This window comes from Lithobates pipiens, unplaced genomic scaffold (assembly GCF_037356315.1).
Source record: "Lithobates pipiens isolate NorthernLeopardFrog02 unplaced genomic scaffold, aLitPip1_a1.2 Scaffold_19, whole genome shotgun sequence".
NCBI classification, from domain to species: domain Eukaryota; kingdom Metazoa; phylum Chordata; class Amphibia; order Anura; family Ranidae; genus Lithobates; species Lithobates pipiens.
The window spans coordinates 139,560,269-139,587,749 of record NW_027507764.1 but is presented as its reverse complement, the minus strand read 5'-3'; the positions used below and the strand labels follow the sequence as shown (position 1 = coordinate 139,587,749).

At 43.2% G+C, this 27,481-nt stretch overlaps 1 protein-coding gene across 3 annotated transcripts in view; it reads right to left on the bottom strand.

Annotated features, from left to right (window-relative positions):
• The window catches only part of SNX10 (sorting nexin 10), a 75,420-nt gene that overhangs the window by 36,069 nt on the left and 11,870 nt on the right, over positions 1-27,481 (bottom strand). Inside the window, exons 2-3 of one of the 3 annotated variants that reach the window (XM_077491323.1) lie at positions 4,940-4,993; positions 1,777-1,815 (exon numbers count right to left, since the gene is read on the bottom strand). In XM_077491323.1, coding sequence (XP_077347449.1) covers positions 1,777-1,815; positions 4,940-4,963 — 63 coding nt within the window. In that variant the 5' untranslated portion in view covers positions 4,964-4,993. Of the gene's footprint in view, positions 1-1,601; positions 1,732-1,776; positions 1,816-4,939; positions 4,994-27,481 lie in introns of those variants that run through there. The other 2 variants (XM_077491324.1, XM_077491325.1) reach the window with 2 other exon arrangements.

Here is a 27,481-nt window from a genome sequence, read left to right as displayed (position 1 = left end):
TATGAAGATGCAGATTTCATTCTCCAGCAGGACTTGAAATCTGCTCACGCTGCCAAAAGTACCAATACCGGATTTAATGATCATGGTATCACTGTGCTTGATCTGCCTACAGATAACCTGTAGAGCATTGTCAAGAGGAAGAGAAGAGACACCAGACCCAACAATGCAGACAAGCTGAAGACCACTGTCAAAGCAACCTGGGCTTCCATAACACCTCAGCAGTGCCACAGACTGATCACCTCCATGCCAGGCCACATTGGTGCCGCAAGTCATGCAAAAGGAGCACAGACCAACTACTGAATACATACTACTGTACATGGACATACTTTTCAGTAAGCCAACATTTCTGTATTAAAAACCTTAAACTGTTTGGAGGAAATTCTAATTTTATGAGATGCACCTGTAGTTAGGGAGAGTTTAGCTTTTTCTACCAGAAAGCTCCAGTCAAACCCAAATCAGAAGGGTTTTTTTTTTTCCGGTCTTTAAAACGTGGAGCTTAAAATATGCCTGTAATCGTCTTATGCCCCATACACACGGTTGGACTTTCCAATGACAAAATCCATCGGGATTTTCCCCAAAATTGTCTAGCATACACACGGTGGCACAAAGTTGTTGGAAAATCCGATCGTTCTGAACGCGGTGACATAGAACTCGTACGACGGGACTATAAACGGGCCAGTAGCTAATAGCTTTCGTCTGGTAACTTATTCTGAGCATGCGTGGCACTTTGTCGGAATTGTCTACACACAAACAGAATTTAAACGATCGTATTTTGTTGTCGGAAAATTTTTAGATCCTGCTCTCAAACTTTGTGCGTCAAAAATTCTGACGGAAAAAGTTTGATGGAGCCCACGCACAGATTTTCTGACAACACGACCTGATCGCACATTTTCCGTCAGAAAGTCTGACCGCGTGTACAGGACATTAAATGTGCATGGACACAAAAAATAAAAAAACACAACCACACACATTAAGCTGCTTCTACAGGCAAAACACCAAACGCTGGTAGAAACAGCTATTTTTAAGCCAGTGTGCATGGGGCCTTTAGGAAGGTGTCCAAGGAATAGGGGTCATAGGCCAGTCAGGGTCTCAGATTGTGGTGCAAGGAGGTCAGCACCAGACCTGTGTGAAAGTCCTGTTTGTATTTAACATTTTTTCTATTAAATACAATGCTTTTCAAAGTGATACATGTCCCCTCCCACCAGGGCTTGGAAAATGCTGAACTGCATATAAAGTAACTTGTGTGAGATCACACAAGGCATACAAAATGCCGCCAGTAAGTTCTTACGAAGTAATATTAATGATAAATAGCATATTTACCAGTTACATTACTTTCTTCGGTATTTAGCAAGCCCTGATAAGGGACTGGTTGAACCACAATACGTATTGGACTTAAAAAAACAAAACACACAAAACACGAACAGTATCTGGATTCCTAACATTCTTCTTTAACCCCAAAGTATTTATATTTCTGTCTACATCCCTACTTCTCGCTCGAGACATAACCCAATTGTCACCACCATTAAAAGGACTAGTTGGTTGTATTTGCCTCCCAACCTAGACCTTTCTCATCTCCCTTGGTCTAAGTGAAAGGGACCCACCAGTGATATCTCCACAGACATGTTGAACTATCTTGAATGACTGGATCTTGTGTACATCATATGGTTCAATGTAAAGAAGAGACCTCGGAATAAAGCTATGTTGCATTCACCACATCATTGAAGCATATCAGCAGGAATGTTATGGCACAAATATGGTCGTAAAGGAGAACCATACCTGTGAACAGTGTCTAACTTCTAAGCACTGCCAATGTAACTGTATATGGGTAAAAATGAAAACAAATTGATAATAAAATTGCATAACAGTTGTTGTACTGCTTTACGGAGCTAGTCCAAACACCTAAAAATAAGGAGGTGCACTTTACCAGCCTACAGATTTAACAACGTTACCCAGCAAATATTCCCAGCTTATATTTACAGAGCTCAGGAAAAAAAAATTAAAAATAAAAAAAACTCATCTATTAAACAGGTGAACCAAACAAGCGGTGAATCAGTGATTACCTTGCCAACTCTTGAAACATGTCAAAGGAATGGAAGAAAACCTTTAACATAGTTTTTCTCTTTCTTGGAAAAGTAAATAAGTGTTCATTCATAAAATGGGCTATAAAGTGGAATTCCTAGAAGCCAGAAGCATGCATCAGCTTTATGGCCTTCCACATCATCAAGAAGCATTCCTCAAGTCCGCAAGTGCAAGGATTTCCTCCAGTATACGTAATTTTATGACTGCAGGATTCAAAACAAACTCAGATATTACTCCTTGTACAATACTATCAGAATGAATCATACCCAACAGTGTTAAACCACAGATCTAGATCCTCAAAAACTCAGTCAATGATTTTTGAGTATGGGGCGCAAATCATTAAAAGGTTGACTGGCCGATGTCCTTCCACCAGACCTCAAATGTGGTGGGATCCTAAGCTGGTCATGTGACTTGACACTTCCCTCTTCTGTATAAAAGGATTTCCCAGCAGTTTGCCAAGATATTTTCAAACTAGAAAAAAGTTGCGTGACCATTATTGGACTTTTTATAAGAGAACCACAAGTTATCTCCCCATAGAAAACCCCAAAATGGCCCACTCAACTTCACATTGGGCTGTTAAATGGGTATGGGATTGGGTTGCTTATGGCCCACGTAATTCAATGAAGCAAGCACACTCGTTGGAAAGAATACCTCCTTAGAAAGGTGCCTTAAAAGATTGTCCACTGACAGGTAGGGCTCATAGCCTCGTTGAATGATCTCCGCATGCCCATATTTCAAGGGTGTGGTCCAACTCTTATGCCTTGTACACACGGTTGGAATTTCCGACAACAAAATCCATGGGATTTTTTCCCACGAATTTTGTGCCAAACTTGTCTTGCACACACACAGTCGGACAAAGTTGTCGGAAAATCCGATCGTTCTTAAAGAGGAAGTAAACCCTGATGGGTTTACTTCCTGATTCCCTGCAAAGGTAAAGCATAATGGACTACTATGCATCGCATAGTAGTCCATTATGTGTCACTTACCTGACACAGGAGCCAGCGAAGTCACCGATGTCCCCTGTAGTCCAGAGCCTCCATCTTCTTGGTGGGTCTCGCTGCTCCGGCGCGGTCATTCGTTGGAGCTGCGATGGCGTCACTACCGCGCATGCACACGGGAGCCGCCACATCGCCATTAACTGCGGCGCGCTCAGTCGCCGCTGTCTTTTGGAAAATATCTTCTAAGCCATGTAGGTTTAGGGAGATATTTCTAGGGACCTACAGGTAAGCCTTAATCTAGGCTTACCTGTAGGTCAAAGTGTGTTGTAAGGGTTTACAACCACTTTAATGAGGTGACGTCAAACACATATGTCGGGACTATAAATGAGCCAGTAGCCAATAGCTATGGTCTCAATTTATTCTGAGCATGCATGGTACTTTAGCTGTCGGAATTGTCTAAACACGATCGGAATTTAAACGATCGGATTCTTTTGTTGGAAAATTTCTCTCAAACTGTGTCATAAATTCCTACGGAAAAAGTCCCATGGAAACCACATACAAATCGGATTTTCCGACAGCACGATCCGATCGCACATTTTCCGTCAGAAATTCCGACCATGTGTACAGGGCATAAGAGTCACAGCTGTATGCATAGCTGTGTAAATGCATTTCCTGCTCTGGAGTTGCCACCATTTCCCCCCTACTTAACGCTCAGCACAAGCTGGGAAAGATGCAGTGTGTGTGTGTGCGTGCGTGCGTGCGTGTTTCTTGTGACCCGTTACTCGATCTGTGCTTCTGCTATACTGCGTTTGACCTGGCTCACCTCCATTGCACCCAAACATTCCACTGCTGCCTTTGGCTTTTATCCCACCTCCTGCCTATTGTTTGGGTACCTCTGCTGCTAGTTAAAGTCTGGCCTGGACTCTAACTTTGATTCTATTTCTGAAGGGTAGATCTGCCGCCTGCCTCAACTAGGATTCGGCTTCCTGCATGTTCCTTTGTCTGATCTGCAAACCAAGATTCTGCAGAGATTCAGTCTGAACCTTGCCAATACCTCAGCAGTGTCCAGATGGTCTCCACCCTATATGCAGTAAAGCATGCTCGTTATACTCACTGTGTCCTATCCTCCGATTCTCCTCTTCTTCCAATGTCCTCAATTCATCTGCTGACAGAACAGAACCTTGAGGGCAAGTTTTTACATGCTCAGTTTGGTGTGAATTGCTAGATTTTTTTTTTCCTTTGGAGAGTGCAGGTTATTGGCACAGGGCCAATCAGCACTGTCCAGACAGTGGGTCAGGGGTCCTGCAGCCTCTTAGCACAATCAGAGGAGAGTGAAAATTCCTCCTAAAAGATTTAACCAGACACTGATAGAAGTCTGCGCGAACTGCTTTTAATAAAAAGGTATTTTAGTAGTTTATATTTACTGAAACAATTGAATGTCCATGTTCTGTGTACTGTGGGAGACCAGATATAGTGAATGCAGGCTCCTGGGTTTAGTAACACTGTAACCTAGCTTGGGGAAAGAAAAAAAAAAAAAACCTGAACCGATTTACCCTATTTGCACAAAGTGGATTTGGAGGGGGGGGGATCTTGCCCACTGTGCTTTTATATTCTGACAGTGAGGAGATGCCCCCACTGTCAGAATACACAGATCAGTGCCGTAGCCTACTGCATGCTGAGCTGATCAGCTTTTCTCAGACAGGACAGTGGACCAGAATCTATCAATTCACTTCTGTTCTACTGCTTTGGCCACACAAGGAATGAAAATTGGCCAAATTTCTATCCATGGATGACCATAGATTTACAGAGGTCAGAAGCAGACTGCCTACTTGCTTGGCTCTGGTTCTCATCTGACCAGAATTGGTAGAAACAGTGTACACAATACCACAATGTCAAGCCAGTACATTGTAATGGTTACTTACCCCTTTCTTGTCCCTTGGGAACATAATTCAGGAAAGCAGGATCACAGGAAAAACCTGAAAAAAAGAAAAAAAAAACAGTGTTCAGCATTAAGGAGGAGAAACACAAAGCTTGTATAACATGTATACTCAGCTTAACAGGTTCAAAACAGAATTCATAGTCTTATCAACTTTTTTTTTTTTTAAACACACACTAAAACATTAAATGAAACTGAATATACACAGAGAGCTAGGGGTTGATGTCAAGTCACTGCTTTGAAAGGTGCCTGTTCACATCAATGCGTCATGATTTTGGAAGAGGGTCCTGTAACGTTTTGCTGTGTTTTGGATTGGATTTGCATATTCTCTGGGGCCAAAACTGCACTGGAATTGAACCAAAGTCACACTACATAATCGCACTGAAAATCAGATCTTAATCTAGAAAAATAAAAAAAAAATCCTAATGTTAAAAACACACACACACAGTGCCAATCAGCTCTGGCCAGACCAGGGCAAAAATAGGGTTAACATACTGATACATGACACCTGCCCACAAAAATTTCCCTCATAGCACAGAAAACACACAAGCTAAGGATCAAGACCAACTAAATTAAGAAAACCAAAGTTACACTTCTTGGTAACGTCTTTTCCAGAAGTCTTAAGACCGCACCTCTGAGAGAAGGCTCTTCCCCTTTTCCCAGGAAACACTGCCGTTGCAAAACTTCTAGAGTTCCTCATGCCAGCCCTTCAGTTCTTTCAGAGTACCTCAAGCCAGGTGGGAAGACACAAAGTACAAACAATAGCATAACCTTAAGGGTGGTGCCTGACAAAGGTGGAGACGCTTGTTCAGGTCGCAGCTCTACAAAATTTGCCCCGGGCCATTCCACAAAGGTTGCCACCATTGTTCTAATGGAATGTGCCAAAATCCCCTCAGGAATGTCCAACTCCCTACTCACATAAGCGTGCCTGATTTCTAGCTTCAGCCATCATGGCAAGGTCTGCCTGGAAGCCCCAAGAGGTTTACTGGCCCCGAAAATAAAACAAAAGAATCAGTCTTCCTAAGCTCCTTGGCCAACTGTAAATGTAAGACACTCGTCACATGTACAGTGCCTTGAAAAAAAGTATTCATACCCCTTGAAAAATATTCCACATTTTGTCATATTGCAACCAAAAATGTACATGTTTTTTATTTGGTATTTTATGTGATAGACCAACATAAACTGGTACATAAAAAATTGTGAAGTGGAAGGAAAATAAAAGGGGTTTTCAATTTTTATTTTTTTATTTTTTTTACAAATAAAATATCTGAAAAGTGTGGCATGCATTTGTATTCAGCCTCCTTACTCGGATACCCCCAACTAAAATCTAGTGGAACCAATTGCCTTCAGAAGTCACCTAATTAGCGTCCATCGGTGTGTAATTTAATTTCTGTTTAAATACTGTCCTGTGAAGCCCTCAGAGTTTTGTTAGAGAGCTTTAGTGAACAAACAGCATCAGGATGGCCAAGGGACACGCCAGACAGGTCAGGGATAAAGTTGGAGAAGTTTAAAGCAGGGTAAGGTTATAAAAAGATATCCTAAGCTTTGAACATCTCACACAGCACTGTTCAATCCATCATCGTAGAATGGAAAGAGTATGGCACAACTGCAAACCTACCAAGACATGGCCGTCCACCTAAACTGACAGGCCAGGCAAAGAGAGCATTAATCAAAGAAGCAGCAAAGAGGACCATGGTAACTCTAGAGGAGCTGAAGAAATCTACAGCTCGTGTGGGAGAGTCTGTCCACAGGACAACTATTAACTGTGCACTCCACAAATCTGGGCCTTTATGGAAGGGTGGCAGGAAGAAAGCAAAAGAAAGAGAGCCATAAGAAATCTCATTTGTCGTTTGTGAGAAGCCATGTGGGGGAGGCAAACATCTGGAAGAAGGTGCTCTGGTCAGATCAGACCAAAATTGAACTTTTTGGCCTAAAAGCAAAACCCTTTATTGTGGTGGAAAAACAAACTCTGTACATCACCCTGAACACACCATACCCACTGTGAAACATGTTGGCAGCATCATGTTGTGGGGATGCTTTTCTTCAGCAGCAACAGGGAAGCTGGTCAGAGTTGATGGAGAGATGGATGGAGCCAAATACAGGGCAATCTTTAAAGAAAATCTGAAGAGAGTCTGCAAAAGACTTGAGACTGGGACAGAGGTTCACCTAGCAGTAGGACAACGACCCTAAACATATAGCCAGAGCTAGAATGGAATGTTTTAGATCAGGGATGTCCAAACTTTTTTCAAAGAGGGCCAGATTTGATGAAGTGAACATGCGCAAAGGCCCAACCATTTTGCCTGACATTCTTTGAACCATTAAAATTCGGTCCAAGTGTGTTCGTCCGAGCACCAATACACTACCCAACAAGAATTCTCTTGCCTTTGTGGCTGTGTGTGGTGAAGAGATGAACTCAAGTGTATTATTTGGATACACTGTATTTATTGGCGTATAACACGCACCTTCACTTTAAGAGGGAAGCTTCAGGAAAAAAATTTTTTAAAATTTTAAATAAAGAACTGTGAAGCAAAATAAGGGTCAGTGCCCATCTGCAGACCCACATCTGCCAGGAACGCAGCGGCCACCATTGCCAGGAATGCAGCCCCCACAATTGCAATTGCCAGGAATACAGCCACCATTACCATCAGTGCAGCCATGGAGGGCAGGACGAGCGCCAAAGATATCCTACAGGAGAATTTCCTGTTTACACAACGGCTCCTTTAAGAGAAATTCCCGCTTCCCCTTATGGACAGAACAGTCGTCCAATGGCAGAGATGGGACTTCCTATTACAGCTGCCGTGTAAACAGGAAATTCTCCTCCTGTGTGCACGGCATTTGTCCTGCCTCCTCCCTCCGAGGCAGCCGGACTATATATCTTTTATGACCCCCGCGCTGGGAGATCGCCAGGGGCCACAAAAGATGTATATATGTTTAAATAACCAGGCAGGCCATTCAAAACCGGACTGTGGGCCGCGATTGGCCCGCGGGCCGGACTTTGGACATGCCTGGTTTAGATCAAAGCATATTAATTTATTAGAATGGCCCAAATCATAGTCCAGACCTAAATCCAATTGAGAAGCTGTGGCAAGACTAGAAAATTGCTCTCCATCCCATCTGACAGAGATTGAGCCATTTTCCAAAGAACAGGCAAAAGTTTCAGTCTAGATGTGCAAAGCTGGTAGAGGCATGGGTGGCACAGTGGTGTAGTGGGTAGCACTCTCGCCTAGCAGTAAAAAGGGTCGCTGGTTCGAATCCCAACCAACCATGACACTACCTGCCTAGAGTTTACATGTTCTCCCTGTGCCTGCGTGGGTTTCCTCTGGGTACTCCAGTTTCCTCCCACAACCCAAAGACATGCAGGTAGGTTAATTGGTTTCTGGCCAAAAATTGGCCCTAGTATAGGAATGGGGACCTTGGATTGTGGGCTCCTTGAGAGTAGGGACCGATGTAAGTGTGCAATGTACAGGGATAGGGACAATTGTAGACTCACTCAGGATGGACTGGTGTCTTTATTCAACCTTACTATGCAAGACATACCCAAAAAGACTTGAAACTAATTGCAGTGAAAGGTGGTTCTACAAAAGTATCGGGCTGAATACAAATGCACACCACACTTTCAGATAATTGTGAAGTGGAAGGAAAATGATAAAGGGTTTTAAAAATATTTTACAAATATGTGCTACTTTGTGTTCTATCACATCACATAAAATCCCAATAAATCACATTAACGTTTTTTGGTTGTAACATGACAATGTGGAAAAATTCAAGGGGTATGAATACTTTTTCAAAGGCCCTTTAGGGTATGAAACCTTCTCTCCCGATCGCAAGCAGGATTTGAACAAAAAAGTAGGTGAAATTATTTCCTCCAACCGATTATAGCTCATGGCTACCTTGGGCAAGAACCCTGGATCTGTCTTAAAGACCATACGGTCTGTGAAAAGGAGCAAAAACAGCTTTAAAATAGATAGGAGCTCCCAATTCACTCACTCAGACGTTGCAACAGCAAGAGAAGAAGACTCAACTACCACTTTAAAAGAACTTTGTTTTTTTGTTTTTCTTTTAAAAAAAAAAAAAAAAAAAAAAAAAAAAAAAAAAAGGTCACAGCAACTGTTCAGATTTAGGCCTCATGCACACTGGACGTTAAAATAACGTTATAAAAACCACAGTAGCTTTGCAGTGAGTTTTTCAACTTTTTTGCGCTAGTGTTTTCCCCCTCAATGGATCAAAAACGTAAAAAAAAAAAAAAAACGCTGTTTGAGCGTTTATCAACGTTTATCAGTGTTAGAGCGTATTTACAGCTCTCAGAACCCACTAGCTTTGGGTTTTTTTTACTGCTCAAAACTGCTGATAACAGCCTATGTGTGTATGTAAACATAGGATAACATTGGGAGTTTAATGACTGTAGAGAGAAAAAAAATAAATAAATAAATAAATAAAAACAACCACACATACACACAGCCAAAAACAGCTGCTGTAAAAATGTCCAAAACGTCCAGTGTGCATGAGGCCTTAAAATTGTATTTATTTTTTAAAATGAATAAATAAAAATACACACGTTGGTCAGGGCTCTAATACACAAAATAAAGGGCAGGAGTCAGGTATATGTAACAGCAGTCTGACCAATGAAATGTACAATATAGTGTACAAGGTGTAGTAGCAAACAAAATGTATTATAGGGGCCTTTTGCATTGATGGGGCAAGATTCTAGACTGTAAGCTCTAACGAGCAGGGCCCTCTGATCCCTCCTGTATTGATTTGTATTGTAAGTGTACTGTCTGCCCTCATATTGTAAAGCGCTGAGCAAACTGTTGGCGCTATATAAATCCTGAATAATAATAATAAATACTAATATAGAGTGGAGGGTCCCATCCTGCACATTATGTTTGCTCGGAAGCTCTGGAATGCTAACATTTCCTGGAAAATATGCCACATGACAAACTTGTTGTGCAGATTACTCAGCACTTGGTTTAACGGAGTACTTTGTACGATTGTAAAAAATAGTATTTATCTTTACTACAAGTACATAAGTAGTGTGTTTTCATAGAATATATGACACAAGTAGTGTGTTTTCATAGAATATATGACACAAATGGTCAAGGGTAGAGAAGGGGAGGAAACAAGACACAAACTCTTGTATGGAAGCCACAGTGGCTGGACGTAAAATGCTGGCATACACAAATGAATTGTACAGTAAAACAAGATTAATCTGCATATTCACATACTAACAAGAGGTAACTTTTTCCCTTAAAAAAAAAAAAAATAGGATAAGCTTTTAATGCATACCTAACGTATTCTTGCACTTTCATCCTTTCAAGACCCCTAATGCTTTTTCTCTGCCAGAGTGACCTACCAGTAGACCTGGGCATTATCATGTCAGGTAGAACATGAAATATCTTCCTGCTAATAAAACCAAAGATTCAAAGCATCATTGAGCTTTGGCGGCCATGTTTAGAGGTCTGTGAAGCAATCTAGAGTAAAATGACCAGATTTTCAAAGTAAAATCCGAGGACACCCTACTGAGCACACCCAATTTAAAATGGGGATGGGGCAGAGTAGGGACAGGGCTAAGAGCAGAAGGGGTCAAGTGTGACACATGCACGCAGCGGTCAGGAGTAAGCAACCCACAGGTTGTAGGGGTACGTTATGCACAAAGTGCAGGGATCAGGAGTAAATAACAGTTCAGGAGTCAGCAGTATGCAATAGGGGGGCTGAAATTAATCGATGCATCAGGCATCGGGATTCGGGTGTCCATCGATGCATTCGGACCGGAAAAAATGATTGCGGGTGACATAACAACTTGCCACACCCTTCCCAGGAAAGCACTCTGAGCATATTTTTAAAATGACTTTTTTTTTTTTTTTTATAAATGCTGACTTGCAGGGAATGATGTGCCCCGCTGTATGTGTTATATATACATCTCTCTCTATATATATATATATCTATATATCTATATATCTATATCTCCCGCCCGCCTCTCTTCTGATATGAAAACTATAGTCAGCAGGCGGGGCTGAGAATTCCTCGCTGATGTCAGGACTTGAGAGGAGAGAGACGGGCATGGCATATGATTGGGATGCATTTACTGTGAAATGCAGTATAGTGACACTTTTTTTTAAAAAAAAGCACATACTTTTTTTTTTAAATAAATACAGCGGGGCACATCATGCAATGCAACAGTAAGTAGAGTACAAATGGGTTTGTACTCTTACACCTCACGCTGGCTGCATTTGATGGGGGGAGGTTCAGTATTTGTTTGTTTGCGCCCCCCCAAAAATTTTGAGCACCAGCCGCCACTGGTCAGCACAGAGATAGTACAGGGAACTTCACAGGGCTGTTTGTAAGCTGTGGATTGTTATCCCTCCTGATGTCTGTACCTTGTAGTACACTTTAAGGGAGTGAGGTTATTTTTAAATTTAAAACGGAGTTCCAGTCAATTTTTTGTTTATTAAAAGTCAGCAGCTACAAAAAAAAAAAAAAAAAAAAAAAAAGTATAACGTCTGACTTTTAATAAAAAGGCACTAGGCGACCCAAGCAGAAGTGGGAGCTGGTCGGTAATCGTGATTGCATTGCGGAATTGAATAGTTGACCAGATAATCGTAATCGAATCGTGAGACCAGTGAAGATGCGCACCCCTAGTATGCAATGCAGAGAATGCAAAGGTCAGAAGTAAAGATGGGTATACACTAGAATTGCGGTGATGAGAAAATTTGAAGGAACGGGATGGAAAGTTTCTCGAGCGCACGAATTTCTAAGTGCATGTGGTCTTTCTTTGATAAAAGTAGATTCAGTTTAAAAATTAAAATAGCAAAAAGTTCCCTACTATGCATTCGTGAGTTGTGCTGTGCGTTCTGAATGGTCCTTGCTGTCTTCTGGGACCTTTTCGTCTCCCAGAAGACAGCTGGGGGGGGGGGGGGGGTATGGGGTAGCTCTTTTGCTGGAAGTGGGAGCAAATACCTGGATCTGCAGGTTATCTGCCCTCTACCTCCTCCCTGAAAAAGGTGCCACCAAATGTGACACTGAAGGGAGGGGGGGGGGGTGGAATCCAATGAGCGGAAGCGTCATGTCTGGGCGGAATGCTGCTTTAACATGTTTTTTTTTTGTTTTGTTTTTTTATCAACTGTTTTCACATTGGATGATTTAGATTTGATATTCATTTTTGCACTATTGCGAGAGCTGTAGTTATTTTTGTTGTATGATTGATTTTGAATGAAGAGCACTTTGAGTACAGCAGATGCAATTGTCATTATTTGACGTATTTACTTTCAGCGCAAGTATTTATAACTGTTAACTTTTCAGTGATGAATGTCCACTGACCCAATTCCTCACTCCATCTCCGTCCTGTATGGCTTACTGCAAACATTGGAGCCAGTGTATATAAAAAGGGAATAGGAGAGCGACCTGCAACTTACATTTACTGAGACACAACTTGACCATTTATATAGCCTTACCCATTCTAGTTTCATAGACACAAAAATGGTTTTAAAATATTAACTCGATGGTACAGAGTGCCCAATTTGCTATAATTTACCCTGCCCTCTCTGATGCCTGCCCTACCTTTCTCCACATTTGGTGGGCGTGCCCTAAGCTGCGGCCATTTTCACGGGGCATCACCCCCCTACTTAACCGCTTTTCCCTCCCACCCTTAGGATTGTTCATTACCGCCACATTGTGTCCAAAATGTGGTATTTGGCCAAGTCATTATCTTTGCTCGTATGCCTCTATAGGGAGGGTCAAGCGAACAACTTGCTATGCAACGTAGTCACAGTGGTGAAAGTCTATCTCTCCCTCCCTCCCTCTCCATGGGCAGTACTTGGCAATATACACCCCCCTCTCTGCTATAGAGCTTCAGGTTTTGTTACAAGCAGTGTCAGAAGGATTAAAAAAACTCCATAGAGGGGTGGGTGCTGTGTCTGTCCATGAACTCAGAAATGGATTTTACGGTAAGTCAAAAATCTTATTTTCTCATTTGTTCATTGACAGACACAGCGCTTACTCATTCAGAACCATAGGGATATCCCAAAACCAGTGCCAAACATGAAACATGTTAAAGCTTTAGGTTTTGTCATTTCTACTTGCAGAATCTTTAAAAAGCAGAGTTCCGCCACCAACCACCCCCCCCCCTCCAAAAATTAACAGTCAGCAGCTACAAATACTGTAGCTGCTGACTTTTACTATTAGGGCACTTACCTATCCAGGCATCCAGCGGTGTCCTCACCCAAGCAGATTCTTGAATCGTCTCAGGTGCTGGCACCGCCATCTTGGCTATGGGAAAATCAGCAGTGAAGCCTTGCAGCTTCACAGCAGTTTTTCTGCTGTGCATATCGCACTGGACTCTGACTGGCCCCGCTCCAGGAGAGGGAGAGACTGACCAACTCCTGGCTTACTTTGCCACGGCGAAGTTAGCCAGAAGTGGGAGCGGGTACCTGTCAAAACCAGGTACCCCCCTCCCCCCAAAAAGGTGCCAAGTGTGGCAGGTGAGGAGGGGAAGCAGACTGCCCTTTTGGGTTGAGCTCCGCTTTAAGGTTTTGTTCCAGGTCAAGTAAATAAAGTTTGTGTTGAATAAAAGACCAGTATTATAGTGAATGCAAAAATAGGTTTTAATAAGCTGCAGTACATTTTTAGCAAAAAGGATGAAGTTGTTGGATTTGCGCAACACCAACCATGAAACCGATCAATTCCACTCAAACGCTAGAATAGCCATTTCCTAGCATACAATAATAGCCTCTATTTTCTAACTGCTCACTAGTTAAATGTTAAGTGTTAAACTTGTGGCATGCATCCTGTTTCTACAATATTAAAAGCAGAACTGGAAAATTCACATATCACACAGCAGTATTTAGATAAGCAGAGCGGGAGAAATCATGAACATGTATACAAATAGCCACAAGGTATTTCCGTATTGGAACTTGAGTGGCGAGATCATTCTGGGGTGAATCGTTATATACAGTATAAAGTACAGCAATAGCCAAGTGTCCACCTTTTAATGACGAGACTTGGTAGCACTAAAAAAGGTAATTTGTTTGAATCCCTACCATGGCACTACTTGCCTGCGGGTTGCATGCTCTTATTGTGCCTACATGGGTTTCCTCCAGGAACTCAGATTTCCTTCCGCACTTCAAGACAGACATGCTGGTAGGTTAATTGGCCCTAGTATATGTAAGAATGCGAGTTTGGTACCTTAGACTAAGCTCCTTAAGGGCAGGGACTGACATGAATGTACAATATATATGCATGTATAGAACTAGAGCTGCACGATTAATCGTCAAGAATCGAAATCACAATCTCTTTCCCTTCTTGATTTTCAAAAGATTCTAACAAGTGCAGAGAGTTCTCATGGCTGGGGGGGGGGGGGGGGGGGGGGGGGGAAATAATAATCCAGGCAGCCTGCCAAATTTTATCACAATAAGTGGAAACAAAGTATCTTTTCGTTCTTTTATCAAAGGCATGAACTCTGGCATGTAAATGAAAGAAGCTTACCCATTTAAAAGGCCAAACCTTTTCTGCCATTTGTTGCTCACAAGTAAAAATCATTATTTTCTGCTAGAAAATGAATTGTAACACCCAAACATGATTTTATTTTATTTGTTTTTTTAAGCAGAGACCCTATAGCATAAAAAATGGTGGTTGTTGCAATATTTTACGTCACACCGTGTTTGAGCAGCAGTCTTTCAAAAACGCAAAAAAACAAAAAAAACAAACCCAAAAACACCAACACACTTGGTAATGAATTTTAAACTAAACAGTAAAGTTAGCCCAATTTTTTTGTATAATATGAAAGATGTTACACCATGAGATTCATGAGAGAATTGTGATCTTTATTCTAAGCAAAAAAAAAGTAATTCTCATTTTAGCCAAAATCGTGCAGCTCTAGTATAGAAATGCGTAAAATTGTTAGCAATATATTAAGTACCTGTAATGCCGCGTACACACGGGCGGACTGTATGGCCTACTTAGTCCGCCGAAACACATTTCAGCGGACAGTCCGCTCATGTGTGGGCTTCAGCTGACTTTTTCAGCGTGCAGTACGGCGGACTAAGTATTTCGGAATGTTCGAAATACTGTCCGTCGTACTCGCATTTCGGCGGACAATCCGCCCGTGTGTATGCCAGTCCGCCGTACTTTTGAAACGAGCGGACTTTTCCCGCCCGGAGAAAAGTCCGCTCATTTCGAGCGGGTATCCAGGTAGGCGGGGCCCGCGAAGGAGACGTCGCTGGCCCCGCCGCCTGGTATGGACTTAAAGGGGAACCCCAACGCCGAAAAAAAAAAAAAAAAAAAAAAAAAAATCGGCGTGGGGGTCCCCCCCAAGTACACAACAGACCCTTGTCTGAGCACGCTACCCGGCCGGCCAGGAAAGGGGGGGGCGAGCGAGCGCCCTCCCTCCTGAGCCGTACCAGGCCGCGTGCCCTCAACATGGGGGGGTGCCTTGGGGAAGGGGGGCAGCGCGGCCCCCCCACCCCAAAGCACCTTGTCCCCATGTTGATGAGGACAAGGGCATATTCCCGACAACCCTGGCCGTTGGTTGTCGGGGTCTGCGGGCAGGGGGCTTATCGGAATCCGGGAGCCCCCTTTAATAAGGGGGCCCCCTGATACCGGCCCCCCACCCTATGTAAATGAGTATGGGGTACAATGTACCCCTACCCATTCACCTGTAAAATAAAAGTACCAAAAAAAACACAACACACGAGATAAAATACTTTATTGCACAGCTCCGGGGGTCTTCTCGCCTGACTCCTCCGCTATCTTCTTGTAGCTCTTTTGCTAGCGGAGGAGTCCGGCTTTCTTCCTCGCCGCCGGCCTCTTCTTCCGACTTCGGGGGTCTTGTCCGCCTCTTCGGTTCTTCTGCCGGGCCACCGCGCCTTCTTATAGCCCTTTTACAGGCGGTGGCCCGGTCTTCTGTCGCCGCCGCCACCTTCCGTTCAATAAAGTATTTTATCTCGTGTGTTGTGTTTTTTTTGGTACTTTTATTTTACAGGTGAATGGGTAGGGGTACATTGTACCCCATACTCATTCACATAGGGTGGGGGGCCGGTATCCGGGGGCCCCCTTATTAAAGGGGGCTCCCGGATTCCGATAAGCCCCCCGCCCGCAGACCCCGACAACCAACGGCCAGGGTTGTCGGGAAGAGGCCCTTGTCCTCAACATGGGGACAAGGTGCTTTGGGGTGGGGGGGCCGCGCGGCCCCCCCTTCCCCAAGGCACCCCCCCCCATGTTGAGGGCACGCGGCCTGGTACAGCTCAGGAGGGGGGGCGCTCGCTCGCCCCCCTTTCCTGGCCGGCCGGGTAGCGTGCTCGGACAAGGGTCTGTTGTGGACTTGGGGGGGACCCCCACGTCGATTTTTTTTCGGCGTTGGGGTTCCCCTTTAAGTCCATACCAGGCGGCGGGGTCAGCGACGTCTCCTTCGCGGGCCCCGCCTACCTGGAGACGCGCTCGAAATGAGCGGACTTTCCTCTGCGTGTGTGGGCGAGTCCGTTCATTTCAAAAGTAGGGCGGATAGTATGGCGGAGTTAGTACGCCATATTAGTCCGCTCAAAAAGTGGCGTGTGTGGTCAAGTCCGTTCATTCTAAAGTATGACGGACTGTCCGTCGGACTAAGTTGGCCAGACAGTTCGTCCGTGTGTATGTGGCTTAATAAAGACCCAGAGCTAATGAAATGTACATACCCGCAAACAAGTTGCTTGTGCTCAGCTGGAGAGGCCACTATTTTGCAATGAACTAATACAAGTAATCTCACTTCCTTATACAGGAGGAAATAAAAATTACAAAGTTGTACAACAACAACAACTGAAATCCCCACAGGCATACCGCAGTTAGCTTGCAGGTGAAAAGGAACTATCAAGAAAGCACACAGGCAGAAGCTGCTTACAGCATGTAAAAAGAAAGAACGGAAAATCACTTCATAAAAAGCGATATTAAACCCAAATAAAGGTATTACTAATTAAAATGTGGTGGCTGCATTCTCTCTTTTCTTAAGGTTTTTTTTCTCTCCCCCACTCTGGTTTTCACCTGGTGATCCGGCAATTAAAAGATTTACTTTATTAAAAGTGCCTCCACTCTGGATGAAGGAGCTCAGGGGGTCCCTTTGGACAGCAGCACTGAGTGTTCGGGGGGGGGGGGGGGGGTATTAATGCATCGAAAAAGGGATAGTCCATTTAACAAAACAAAGCCAAACACCAGCTAAAAACTTTATAAAAGCAGTTACAGCAAACAGTTTTTTCCCTTTTGGGATCAAGAGTTTACATAAATAACACTGATGATTGTAAGCACGCCTGTCATTGTTTAATGGTTTGTCTCATCCAAAGCTTGCGCTTTTGAAAGAGACTTGCTGGATCACCAGATGAAATTAGAAGAAAAGCCTTCAAGCGGGAGTAAACTTCCACGTATGGATTTTTACCTCTAAGTAAGCCTAAAAGGCATCCAGAAAGTTTCACAGTGCTTCGCTTTTTCAACATTTTGTTATGTTACAGCCTTATTTCAAAATGGATTAAATTTGCCTCAAAACAGAAAGTGTGCGAGTGTTAGAGATATATACATAGTGAGAATATAATATATATTTTACACACAAAAAAATAAAAAGTACACCACTCACATTTTATACCGCGACAATGAAGAAATGACACTTTGCTACAATGTAAATTAATAAGTGTACAGCTTGTATAACTTTGCTGTCCCCTCAAAATAAAACACCACACAGCCATTACTGTCTAACAAACAAAAGTGAGTACACCCCCAAGTGAAAAATTTTGAAAATTGGGCCCAAAGTGTAAATATTTTGTGTGGCCACCATTATTTTCCAGCACTGGCCTAACCCTCTTGGGCATGGAGTTCACCAGAGCTTCACAGGTTGCCACTGGAGTCTTCTTCCACTCCTACATGAGGACATCACGGAGCTGGTGGATGTTAGAGACCATGCGCTCCTCCGCGTTCCGTTTGAAGATGCCCCACAGATGCTCAATAGGGTTTAGGTCTGGAGACACACACACACACACACACAAACAAAGTATTAGAGGTCGACCGATATGGATTTTTCTCTGGCTGATGCCAATATTTAGAAATCGGTTAAAACGTTCCAAACACTGCAGGAGGAATTTGGTGTTCCAGGCAATATGCTATTTCAGTACCTTCAGGTTCAGCACGCACTTAGGGCACAGTTTCCGCAGTCACCGCCACAGCTTGCTCCCAACCCTATTGTTGCCATAGTGAAGGATACAGACTCCAAAAAGCTTATTTCATGCTTCTATGGTATGCTCGCGGCCCCTGCCTCAGCGAGACTAGCGTATGCTTTAAAGTCTCGTTGGGAGGGTGATGTAGGTGAGCTGACAGACGAGGAATGGGAGGAGGCTCTGGAAACGTGCAAGATGGTGTCCCCCAGGCTCCAAGATAGGCTTTCTCAAACTTACATAGTTCATAGAGCATACCTCACCCCCCTTAGGACCGCCAAATATAATACAAATCAATCTGTGTTATGCCCGATATGTACCCTTGAGACTGGGACTTTCTTCCACCTTATCTGGTCCTGCCCCAAACTCCAGGAACTTTGGAAACAAATAGTATCCTTTCTACACAACGTCATGGGTTCACCCTTGGCTCTCGACCCCAAACCCTGTCTCCTAGGGATATTTCCCGAAGTACTGGATAAATTTACCAAGACTTTCCTACAGGAAACCTTGTTTTCTGCTAGAAAAGTGATAGCTAGACAGTGGATGAGACCCCTTCCACCCAAGGTAGAAGATTGGAAACGGGAAGTTAATCTAACACTCCCATATAAAAAAATTCATATATAAAAATAGGGGATGCCCAGCTTAATACAATAAAATCTGGGATAGGTGGTTGCAAGAGGCTGGCACATGTAATTAGGAACTTTGGAGTACTGTTGCAATAGATGACATGTCTGTGATATAACTTTGCTCAGCTATGATACCTATTGTCTATTGCGATGAAGAAATATTTCTTTATGTACTGTTATGGCTATGACGCAGCACCTTTTGAATGTTCGGTGCTTTCTACTGTGACTGTAATCTCTGCAATACTGTTCAATAAACAACACATGTTTAACGTAAAAAAATAAACGAGTGTTGCTGTTTAAACTAGTCGCATAGACATACCCAGACCTGTATTGTTTACTGGATATCCCCCCATTGCGAATTTTATATACTGCTTTTATCAATAGATATATCCTCTTTGTGTACAGCGCACCACTACCTTTCTTATTCATTATTCCGCGGGGTTCAGATATTTCCCTTTCAGTGTGTGCAGCAGTACCCCATCTCCCTCTATTTCCCTGACGTGGCGCAGGAATACTTCTTTTCCACTGATTAGTGGAAACAGGATGCACCTGAGCTCAATTTTGAGTGTCTGAATACTTATGTACACGTATTTGTTTATTTTTAATACATTTGCAAAGACTGCAAACAAACTTGACAACTCACACTGTCATTATGTGAAACGGTTTATAGAATTGAGGAAAATTATGAATTTAATACATTTTGGAATACGGCGTGTATGTGGAAAAAGGGAAGTGCTGTGAATAGGGCTGAAACGATTAATCGATAATAAAAATTGTTGGCGATTTTCATCATCGATTCATTGGTCTGCACATGCTTTCCTCCCTCCGTGTGTTACACAATTGAGCTGCGGTAAGGTAGCTGCTTACTTTTAAAATACAATGGCAAAAAACATTGATTTTTTTTTGTTTCAATGTCCTTTTATTCGTTTATAAACAATTTATACTAATACATTCACATGTCTTATTATGGCTATACATGTTATCCTGTATACCTGACAAAAGCACCATAATTTCCATTATTTAGGTCTTCCTTGTCCTGTACACAGGACCGCATTATCATTCTTTATTCCAATCATCCTTCAACAGTAACACAAAATTCCACTTATGAAAACGCAACATAACGAGGAAAAAAAATAAATAAAACACAACCCTCCTCTATGGGGTGGTGTATTCCCCTTCATAAAATATTGTATCATGTATGCAGAAGAGGACCGAAAATTCCTCCCATTGTTGCCATATTTTTGGCCTTTGATTCCTTTTATTCTTTTCTCTACATATTTGTTCTTTCATATATTGTATTTTGTTCAAACCCTCTCCACTATTGAAGGACTATGTTTTTCGCCATCTTCGGGAAATTACTGTTCTGGCAGCTGTTGTCATATGGTGAAGGATATCCGTTTTTATGGATTTTACTGACCCTGGTATTTTAGATAATGTCGAAATTTACATTTGATTGCATCCCAATACCTGACACCTTGATACATTTCAAATATCCCATACCAGAAATCCCTCACCATATGACACCCATACCAGATATTTGTCATCGTTCCCCTATCCTTAAGACATCTCCCAACAGATCTCTGCGTTATATTTTATTTAGGGCCACTGGACTCCAACATCATCATTTTATAGTTAGTTTCTTGAGGTTTAATCATAACAATGCTTTATGCATTACTGAAAATGCCTTAGCCCATTCCATTAATGGAATCAGACTTCATTTCATTCTCCCATCTTCTCATGCATACCAATTAATTGAGAGGTCCGGAGGGAAGTAACATTTTGTATACAGTAGACAATTTTTGGATCGGTTTTCGCTGCTCTATTAAACAATTGTTCCAAACTAGTTAATGGTCTATCAAAAATGGTTGCATCTTTGATTCTATACATTTATTTTTATGTTCAGGCCCCATATCAGAAAATTGTGGAAGTCTGCCATCTACTAGGGTCTGAACTATCCTTGTTTTCCCCAATTCTATTTAAAGCGGAGGTCCACCCTAAAGTGGACCTTCCGCTCATCGGAACCCTCCCCCCCCTCCGGCGCCACAATTGGCACCTTTCAGGGGGGAGGGGGTGCAGATACCTGTCTAGTACAGGTATCTGCACCCACTTCCGGGATAGCTCTCTGCGGAAAGGGGCGTAGATTACACCCCTTTCCGCAAGTGCCCGCCCCTTTCCGCAAGTGCCCCGCTGCCTGCTGGGAAACACACAGATCCCAGAGGCAGCGGGGACCGTCCTTATTGCGCAGCGCGACTCGCGCATGCGCAGTAGGGAACTGGGAAATGAAGCCGAAAGGCTCCATTTCCTGATTCCCATACCCAAGATGGCGGCGGCAGCACCTGAGAGACGATCTAGAGATCGGCTTCGGGTGCCGACATCGCGGGCGCGCTGGACAGGTAAGTGTCACTATTTTAAAAGTCAGCAGCTGCAGTATTTGTAGCTGCTGGCTTTAAAAAAAAAAAAAAAAAAAAAAAAAAAAAAAAAAAACACACGGAGTCCCGGCAGACTCCCGCTTGAATACATTTTGTAGCTACCAATGCTGGTGGAAAAATCAGGATTGGAGAACAACGGGGTCATTGGCCCAATCATTGTGGAGAGTCCTCCTTTAATGCTGTATCCCATGTTCATAAAGCCGACACAAAGATTGTTAAATCCTTTTTCTCCGGTCGAAGCTAAGGTTTAATCCATGGAAGGGATTTAAGTTGTAAACCTACATAAGGTCTTCCTCTATAGTTATCCATTGCTCATTTTCTACATTATTATACCAATCCATTATCTTTATCAAGGATGCAGCCTGTAAATATTTTGAAAAGTCGGGAAGCGCAAGACTTCCATTTTTTTGTTCAGATTATAAATTTGTCTTTTTATTCGTGGTGTTTGAGCCCAAATAAAACTTCCTATGGTTTTATGTAATTGTACCATTCACTTCTTTGAAGGAATCAAGGGTATAGCCTGAAATACATAAAATACTTTTGGTAATATATCCATTTTCACTACCTTAATGCTTCCCATCCAAGAATTATTTCATCATAGATGTTTGAAGAAATTCTATAGTTTTTCAAATTATTCAAGAATAATTTAACATTGATTTTGGTATTTCTGGTAGGATAAGTTCCCCATCATTGGTTGGGGGGGGGGGGGGGGGATTGTTCCCCCGTGAGGGGGAATAGGGACCCATCATTGGTGTACCGGGGGGGGGGGGGAATAGTGCCCTATCATTTTTTTGTTCTGGGGAGGGGGGGGGGGGGTGTAGTGCCCCATCATTGGTGTTCCTGGGGGTGAGGGAGAATAGTGCCCCACCAGTGGTGTTCCTAGGAGGTGGTGAAATGGTGCCCCATCATTGGTGTCAGTTTGAGGACTACACAGACCGCTCCTTCCCACACTCAAGTTCAGTTCCTTCAGCCCGCTCTCCCCCTCTGGTCCAGTTCCTGTCCTACATGTCTCTCTTCCAAACTCCCTCCCAACGTACTCCCTCTAACGCCTGGTCTCCAAACTAGCCAACTCCTTCCACCCTCCAGTATGGTCCCCTCACTGCATTGTCAGTAACGAATGAGGAATTTACGCTAGTAAATATGTTGTAATGCAGTATAAGACTCAGTTTTTTTTTTTTTTTTTTTTTTTTGTTTCAAATAATGAAAAAAGGGGAGCACATTCAGTCTTTATGATTTTATCCGATTAAAGCGGGATTCCACTGCCGTTTTTTTTTTTTACCTGTGTCACTGCTGGGCGATTCCTACCAGGTCTTTGCAGCCACGATCGGCGTCTTTTTAACCCCCGGCATGACGATTTCATTGCTAAGGAAAACTTTTAAAAAAGCAGTCCGGCGGTTTCCATTTTCACTGTGGGCGTTTGAAGCCCACAGGCATTTACTTCCTGGATGCGATGACACTGAGCTCCCAGCATCCACTGCTCCATCTCGCACATGCTCATTGAGTGTCCTCTTTGTTTTCCTTCCCTTTGTCTCCTGTGCTATAGTGGTAATGGCTGATAGAGCTGCCTGCCCACTTTCAAAATGGCAATTTCGGCTTGACTGTGTCCCCCATGGATTCCTGGGAAATAGCTAAAAAAGTTCCCAGGGACCATTGCGAAGCCGATAAACCCGCCTACTCCCACGGGAGGAGAGCCCAGAAGTCGGCATAAACATTAAAAATAAAAAGGTAAATACTGCATATTATTTTATTTCAATGGTCATAACTGCATCTATGTTCCAAAGCCATTTGAATAAGATGAACTTGCAATTTTCTGTACAAAACCACTTTAAATCAAAAAATAAATAAATAAATAAAATCAGCCAACTAATCGATTATGAAAACAATCGTTAGTTGCAGCTGTAAATACTTTCCAGATTCACTGTATAGGGCATACCTAAAAAGGTACTGTAAATATCTCCTAAAATGTGCACAGTTTAGGAGATATTTACTTTTTAAATGCAGCCGGTGACGTCAAGACACATGCACTCTGAAGGAACGGCATACCTGTGCCGTTCCTTTAGAGCCATGCCCTGTGCTGCAAACCATCAGTATTTTTACTGGCAGCCAGTAAAAAAAAAAAAAAAAAAAAAAAATGCACTTTCTATTTATTGCCCTCCTGAGTACTGTTCCAGCAAGGAGAGCGCTTCTCCAACATGGACACTCGAATCGGGGGTGGAGCCACCAGCGCCGCTGAGGGACACCAGAAGAAGGAGGAGGATTGGGGAAAGTATGAATTTTATTTTATTTTTTAAACAACAAGGCAAAAAACAATCAACCAACACCACACGGTATACTTACCACCTCTGTGCAAGGGTTTTGCACAAAGTGGCCCTGATCCTCCTCTTCTGGTGTCCCTTAGCGGCGCTGGTGGCTCCTCCCCGAATCGGGTACAATTTAATTTGGGTACAGTGTTGCATGACTACGAAGTTGTCAACGTGTGACGGCTAAAAAGCTAAAAATTTGCTTGGTCAGGAAGGGGGTAAAAGTGCCCAGTAGTGAATACTGCTTTAACCACTTGCCGACCGCCGCACGACGATATACGTCGACAGAATGGCACGGGCAGGCATATGGGCGTATATATACGTCCCTGCCTTCCCGCGGGTGGGGGGCCCGTGCCTGCGGCGGTCGGTATTCGTTCGGGAGCGATCCGGGATGAGGGGGCGGTCATTCATTCATGGCCACCCCCTCGCGATCGCTCCTGACGAATAGAAATGCTCCGTGACATCACTTCCTCTCCTGTAATGTAAACACAGGAGAGGAAGTGATGTAATCTCTCCTCCGTGTCGGTAGTTTTCATTCCGGCACCGAGGAGAGAGGATCGGTGAGTTGCACCAACACGACACTACACAGTAGAACATGCCAGGCACACTCACACCCCCCCTTCACCCCCCGATCACCCCCCCAATTACCCCTGCCCCCCCCCACCCAGTCACAGTGACACCAATTGCATTTTTTTTTTTTTTGCATTGGTGTCATTTGTGACTGTAATAACTGTTAGGGCAGTTAGGGTTAGCCCCCTTTAGTTCTAATGTACCTCCCTAACCCCCCCAATAAAGGTTTAACCCCGTGATCACCCCCCGTCGCCAGTGTCACTAAGGCTGGGTTCACATTGCAGCGGTTTATGAGAACGAATGTGATTCGCACCGCACTGCAGTGCAAATCACATCCGATCTCTGTGCGATTCGAGTTCAGCCATACAGATAGTATGGCTGAATTCGCGCCGCACCCGCCGCAAATTCGCACGGGACCCTTTTTTTGGTCCGCAGCAGAATCGGATCGCATGGGTGTTCACACCATGCGATCTGAGTTTGCAGATCGCACTGCGATATGCGAACTGATATGGGGGTGTCATTAACATTTCACTGACACTCCCAGCAGTTCGCATAGGGCAGTGTGAACTGCCGCCGGGAGGCATGCGATGCGGGAACCCGCCGCGGATTCGTGGCGTTCCTGCATCGCTCCAGTGTGAACCCAGCCTAATAAGCGATCCTTTTTCTGATCGCTGTATTAGTGTCACAGGTGACGCTAGTTAGGCAGGTAGGCATTTAGGTTCGCCGCAACTTTTTATAGCGCCAGGGACCCCCATATACTACCGCATAAAGCCCCCTGATTGCCCCCTAGTTAACCCTTTCACCAGTGATCACCATATAACTGTTACAGGTGACGCTGGTTGGTTAGTTATTTTTTTATAGTTTCAGGGCACCCGCCATTTATTACCTAGTCTCACTAGTGTACCCCTAAATTTAGGGGTGTCTACTTTCCAAAATGGGGTCATTTGGGGGGGGTTTGTGCCATCTTGGCATTTTATGGCCTTCAAAACTGTAACGCCCTTAGAAAGCCTGAAGGCGGTGCTTGGTTTTCGGGGCCCCGTACGCGGCTAGGCTCCCAAAAAGTTCCACACATGTGGTATCCCCGTACTCAGGAGAAGCAGCAGAATTTATTTTGGGGTGTCATTTCACATATGCCCATGGCATGCGTGAGCAATATATCATTTAGTGACAACTTTGTGAAAAAAATAAATAAAAAAATAAAAAGTTTGTATTTTTCCCGCAACTTGTGGCAAAATATAAAATATTCCATGGACTCATCATGCCTCTCAGCAAATAGCTTGGGGTGTCTACTTTCTAAAATGGGGTCATTTGTGGGGGTTTTGTGCCATCTTGGCATTTTATAGCCTTCAAAACTGTAATAGGTAGTGAGAAGTGAAATCAAAAATTTACGCCCTTAGAAAGCCTGAAGGCGGTGCTTGGTTTTCAGGGCCCCGTACGCGGCTAGGCTCCCAAAAAGTCCCACATATGTGGTATCCCCGTACTCAGGAGAAGCAGCAGAATTTATTTTGGGGTGTCATTTCACATATGCCCATAGCATGTGTGAGCAATATATCATTTAGTGACAACTTTGTGTAAAAAAAAAAAAAAAAAAATTATTTTTTGTCATTATTCAATCGCTTGAGGCAAAAAAATAAAATATTCAATGGGCTCAACATGCCACTTATCAATTTCCTTAGGGGGTCTACTTTCCAAAATGGGGTCATTTGGGGGGGGGTTTTGTACTGCCCTGCCATTTTAGCACCTCAAGAAATTAGATAGGCAGTCGTAAACTAAAAGCTGCGTAAATTCCAGAAAACGTACCTTAGTTTGTAGATGTGACAACTTTTGCGCAAACCAATAAATATACAGTTATTTACTTTTTTTTTACCAAAGACATGTGGCTGAATACATTTTGGCCTAAATGTATGACTAAAATTGAGTTTATTGGATTTTTCTAATAACAAAAAGTAGAAAATATCTTTTTTTTTTCAAAATTTGCGGTCTTTTTACGTTTATATCGCAAAAAATAAAAATCGCAGAGGCAATCAAATACCATCAAAAGAAAGCTCTATTTGTGGGAAGAAAAGGACGCAAATTTTGTTTGGGTACAACATTGCATGACCGCGCAATTACCAGTTAAAGCAGCGCAGTGCCAAATTGTAAAAAGACCTCTGGTCATTGACCAGCAAAATGGTCCGGTCTGAAAGTGGTTAAAGTTGGACTCCAGGCAGATGTTACTCAATGTAGATTTGAAGTCATTCGAATTAAACCACTTGCTACCTGCCATATAGCAAAAGGACAGCGGCAAATCGGTTTCAATATCCTGACTGGACGCCATATGATGTCCAGCAGGATATCAAGCCACTGCGCGCCCCCGGGGGAGCACATTGCAGCGATCATTGTGGTGGGGAGTCTGACACCCCGCAACACCGATCTAGATTAAGAGTCTGACGAAGACCCTTTACAACATGATCAGCCATGTCCGATCACGGCTGATCACAGTGTAAAACAGGAAGAGTCAGTGATCGGCTTTTCCTCACTCATGTCTATCAGACGTGAGTAGAGGAGAGCTGATCGGCTGCTCCTCTGACGGATGGGGGTGGGGGGTGGGGGTCTGGTCTGTGCTGATTATCGGGCATTGGCAGGCATTATTGTTCGGCACCGAATGCCATCCATCAGTACCATTTATTTGTGTACAGTGCCACCTATTGGTGCCCATTCGTGCCCCCTTATCAGTGCAGCTCCATCAATGAAGGAGGGGAACAATATATATATATATATATATATATATATATATATTTACTAAGTTTTGTAACAAAAAAAAAAAAAAAGTTTCTAAATTTTCAGTTTTTATTTGTTTAGCAGAAAATAAAAACCCAGAGGTCAAATACCACCAAAAGAAAGCTCTATTTGTGGGAACAAAATTACAAAAATTTTGTTTGGGTACAGTGTAGCATGACCACGCAATTGTCAAAGTGCGAAAGCGCTGAAAGCTGAAAATTGGTCTGAGCAGGAAGGTGTATAACTGCCCAGTAATGAAGTGGTAAACCCTCTCTTTTACCCCCCCCCCACACACACACACACACAGTTTCCGTCTGTGCTATAGCCGAAAGACTGCTTACAATTATAACAAATTTTTCCATGTTACAGTTTTAATCCAAATGAATCAGCCTCGCTCCTTGAAGGCAGCCAAGGTAATGTCACACTGGCAATGCAGATGAGTGGAAGATGCAACTTCCCCAATTGATATCTCCCCCACCTTGTTATTATTATTATTATTATTATTATTATTATTATTATTCAGGATTTATATAGCGCCAGCAATTTACGCAGCGCTTTACAATATAAAAGGAGACAATACAATTAAATACAAAAGGATTAAGAGGACCCTGCTCAGAAGAGCTTACAATCTAAAAGGGTGGGGCAGGTGGTACAGAAGGTTATAACTGTTGGGAATGAGTTTATGG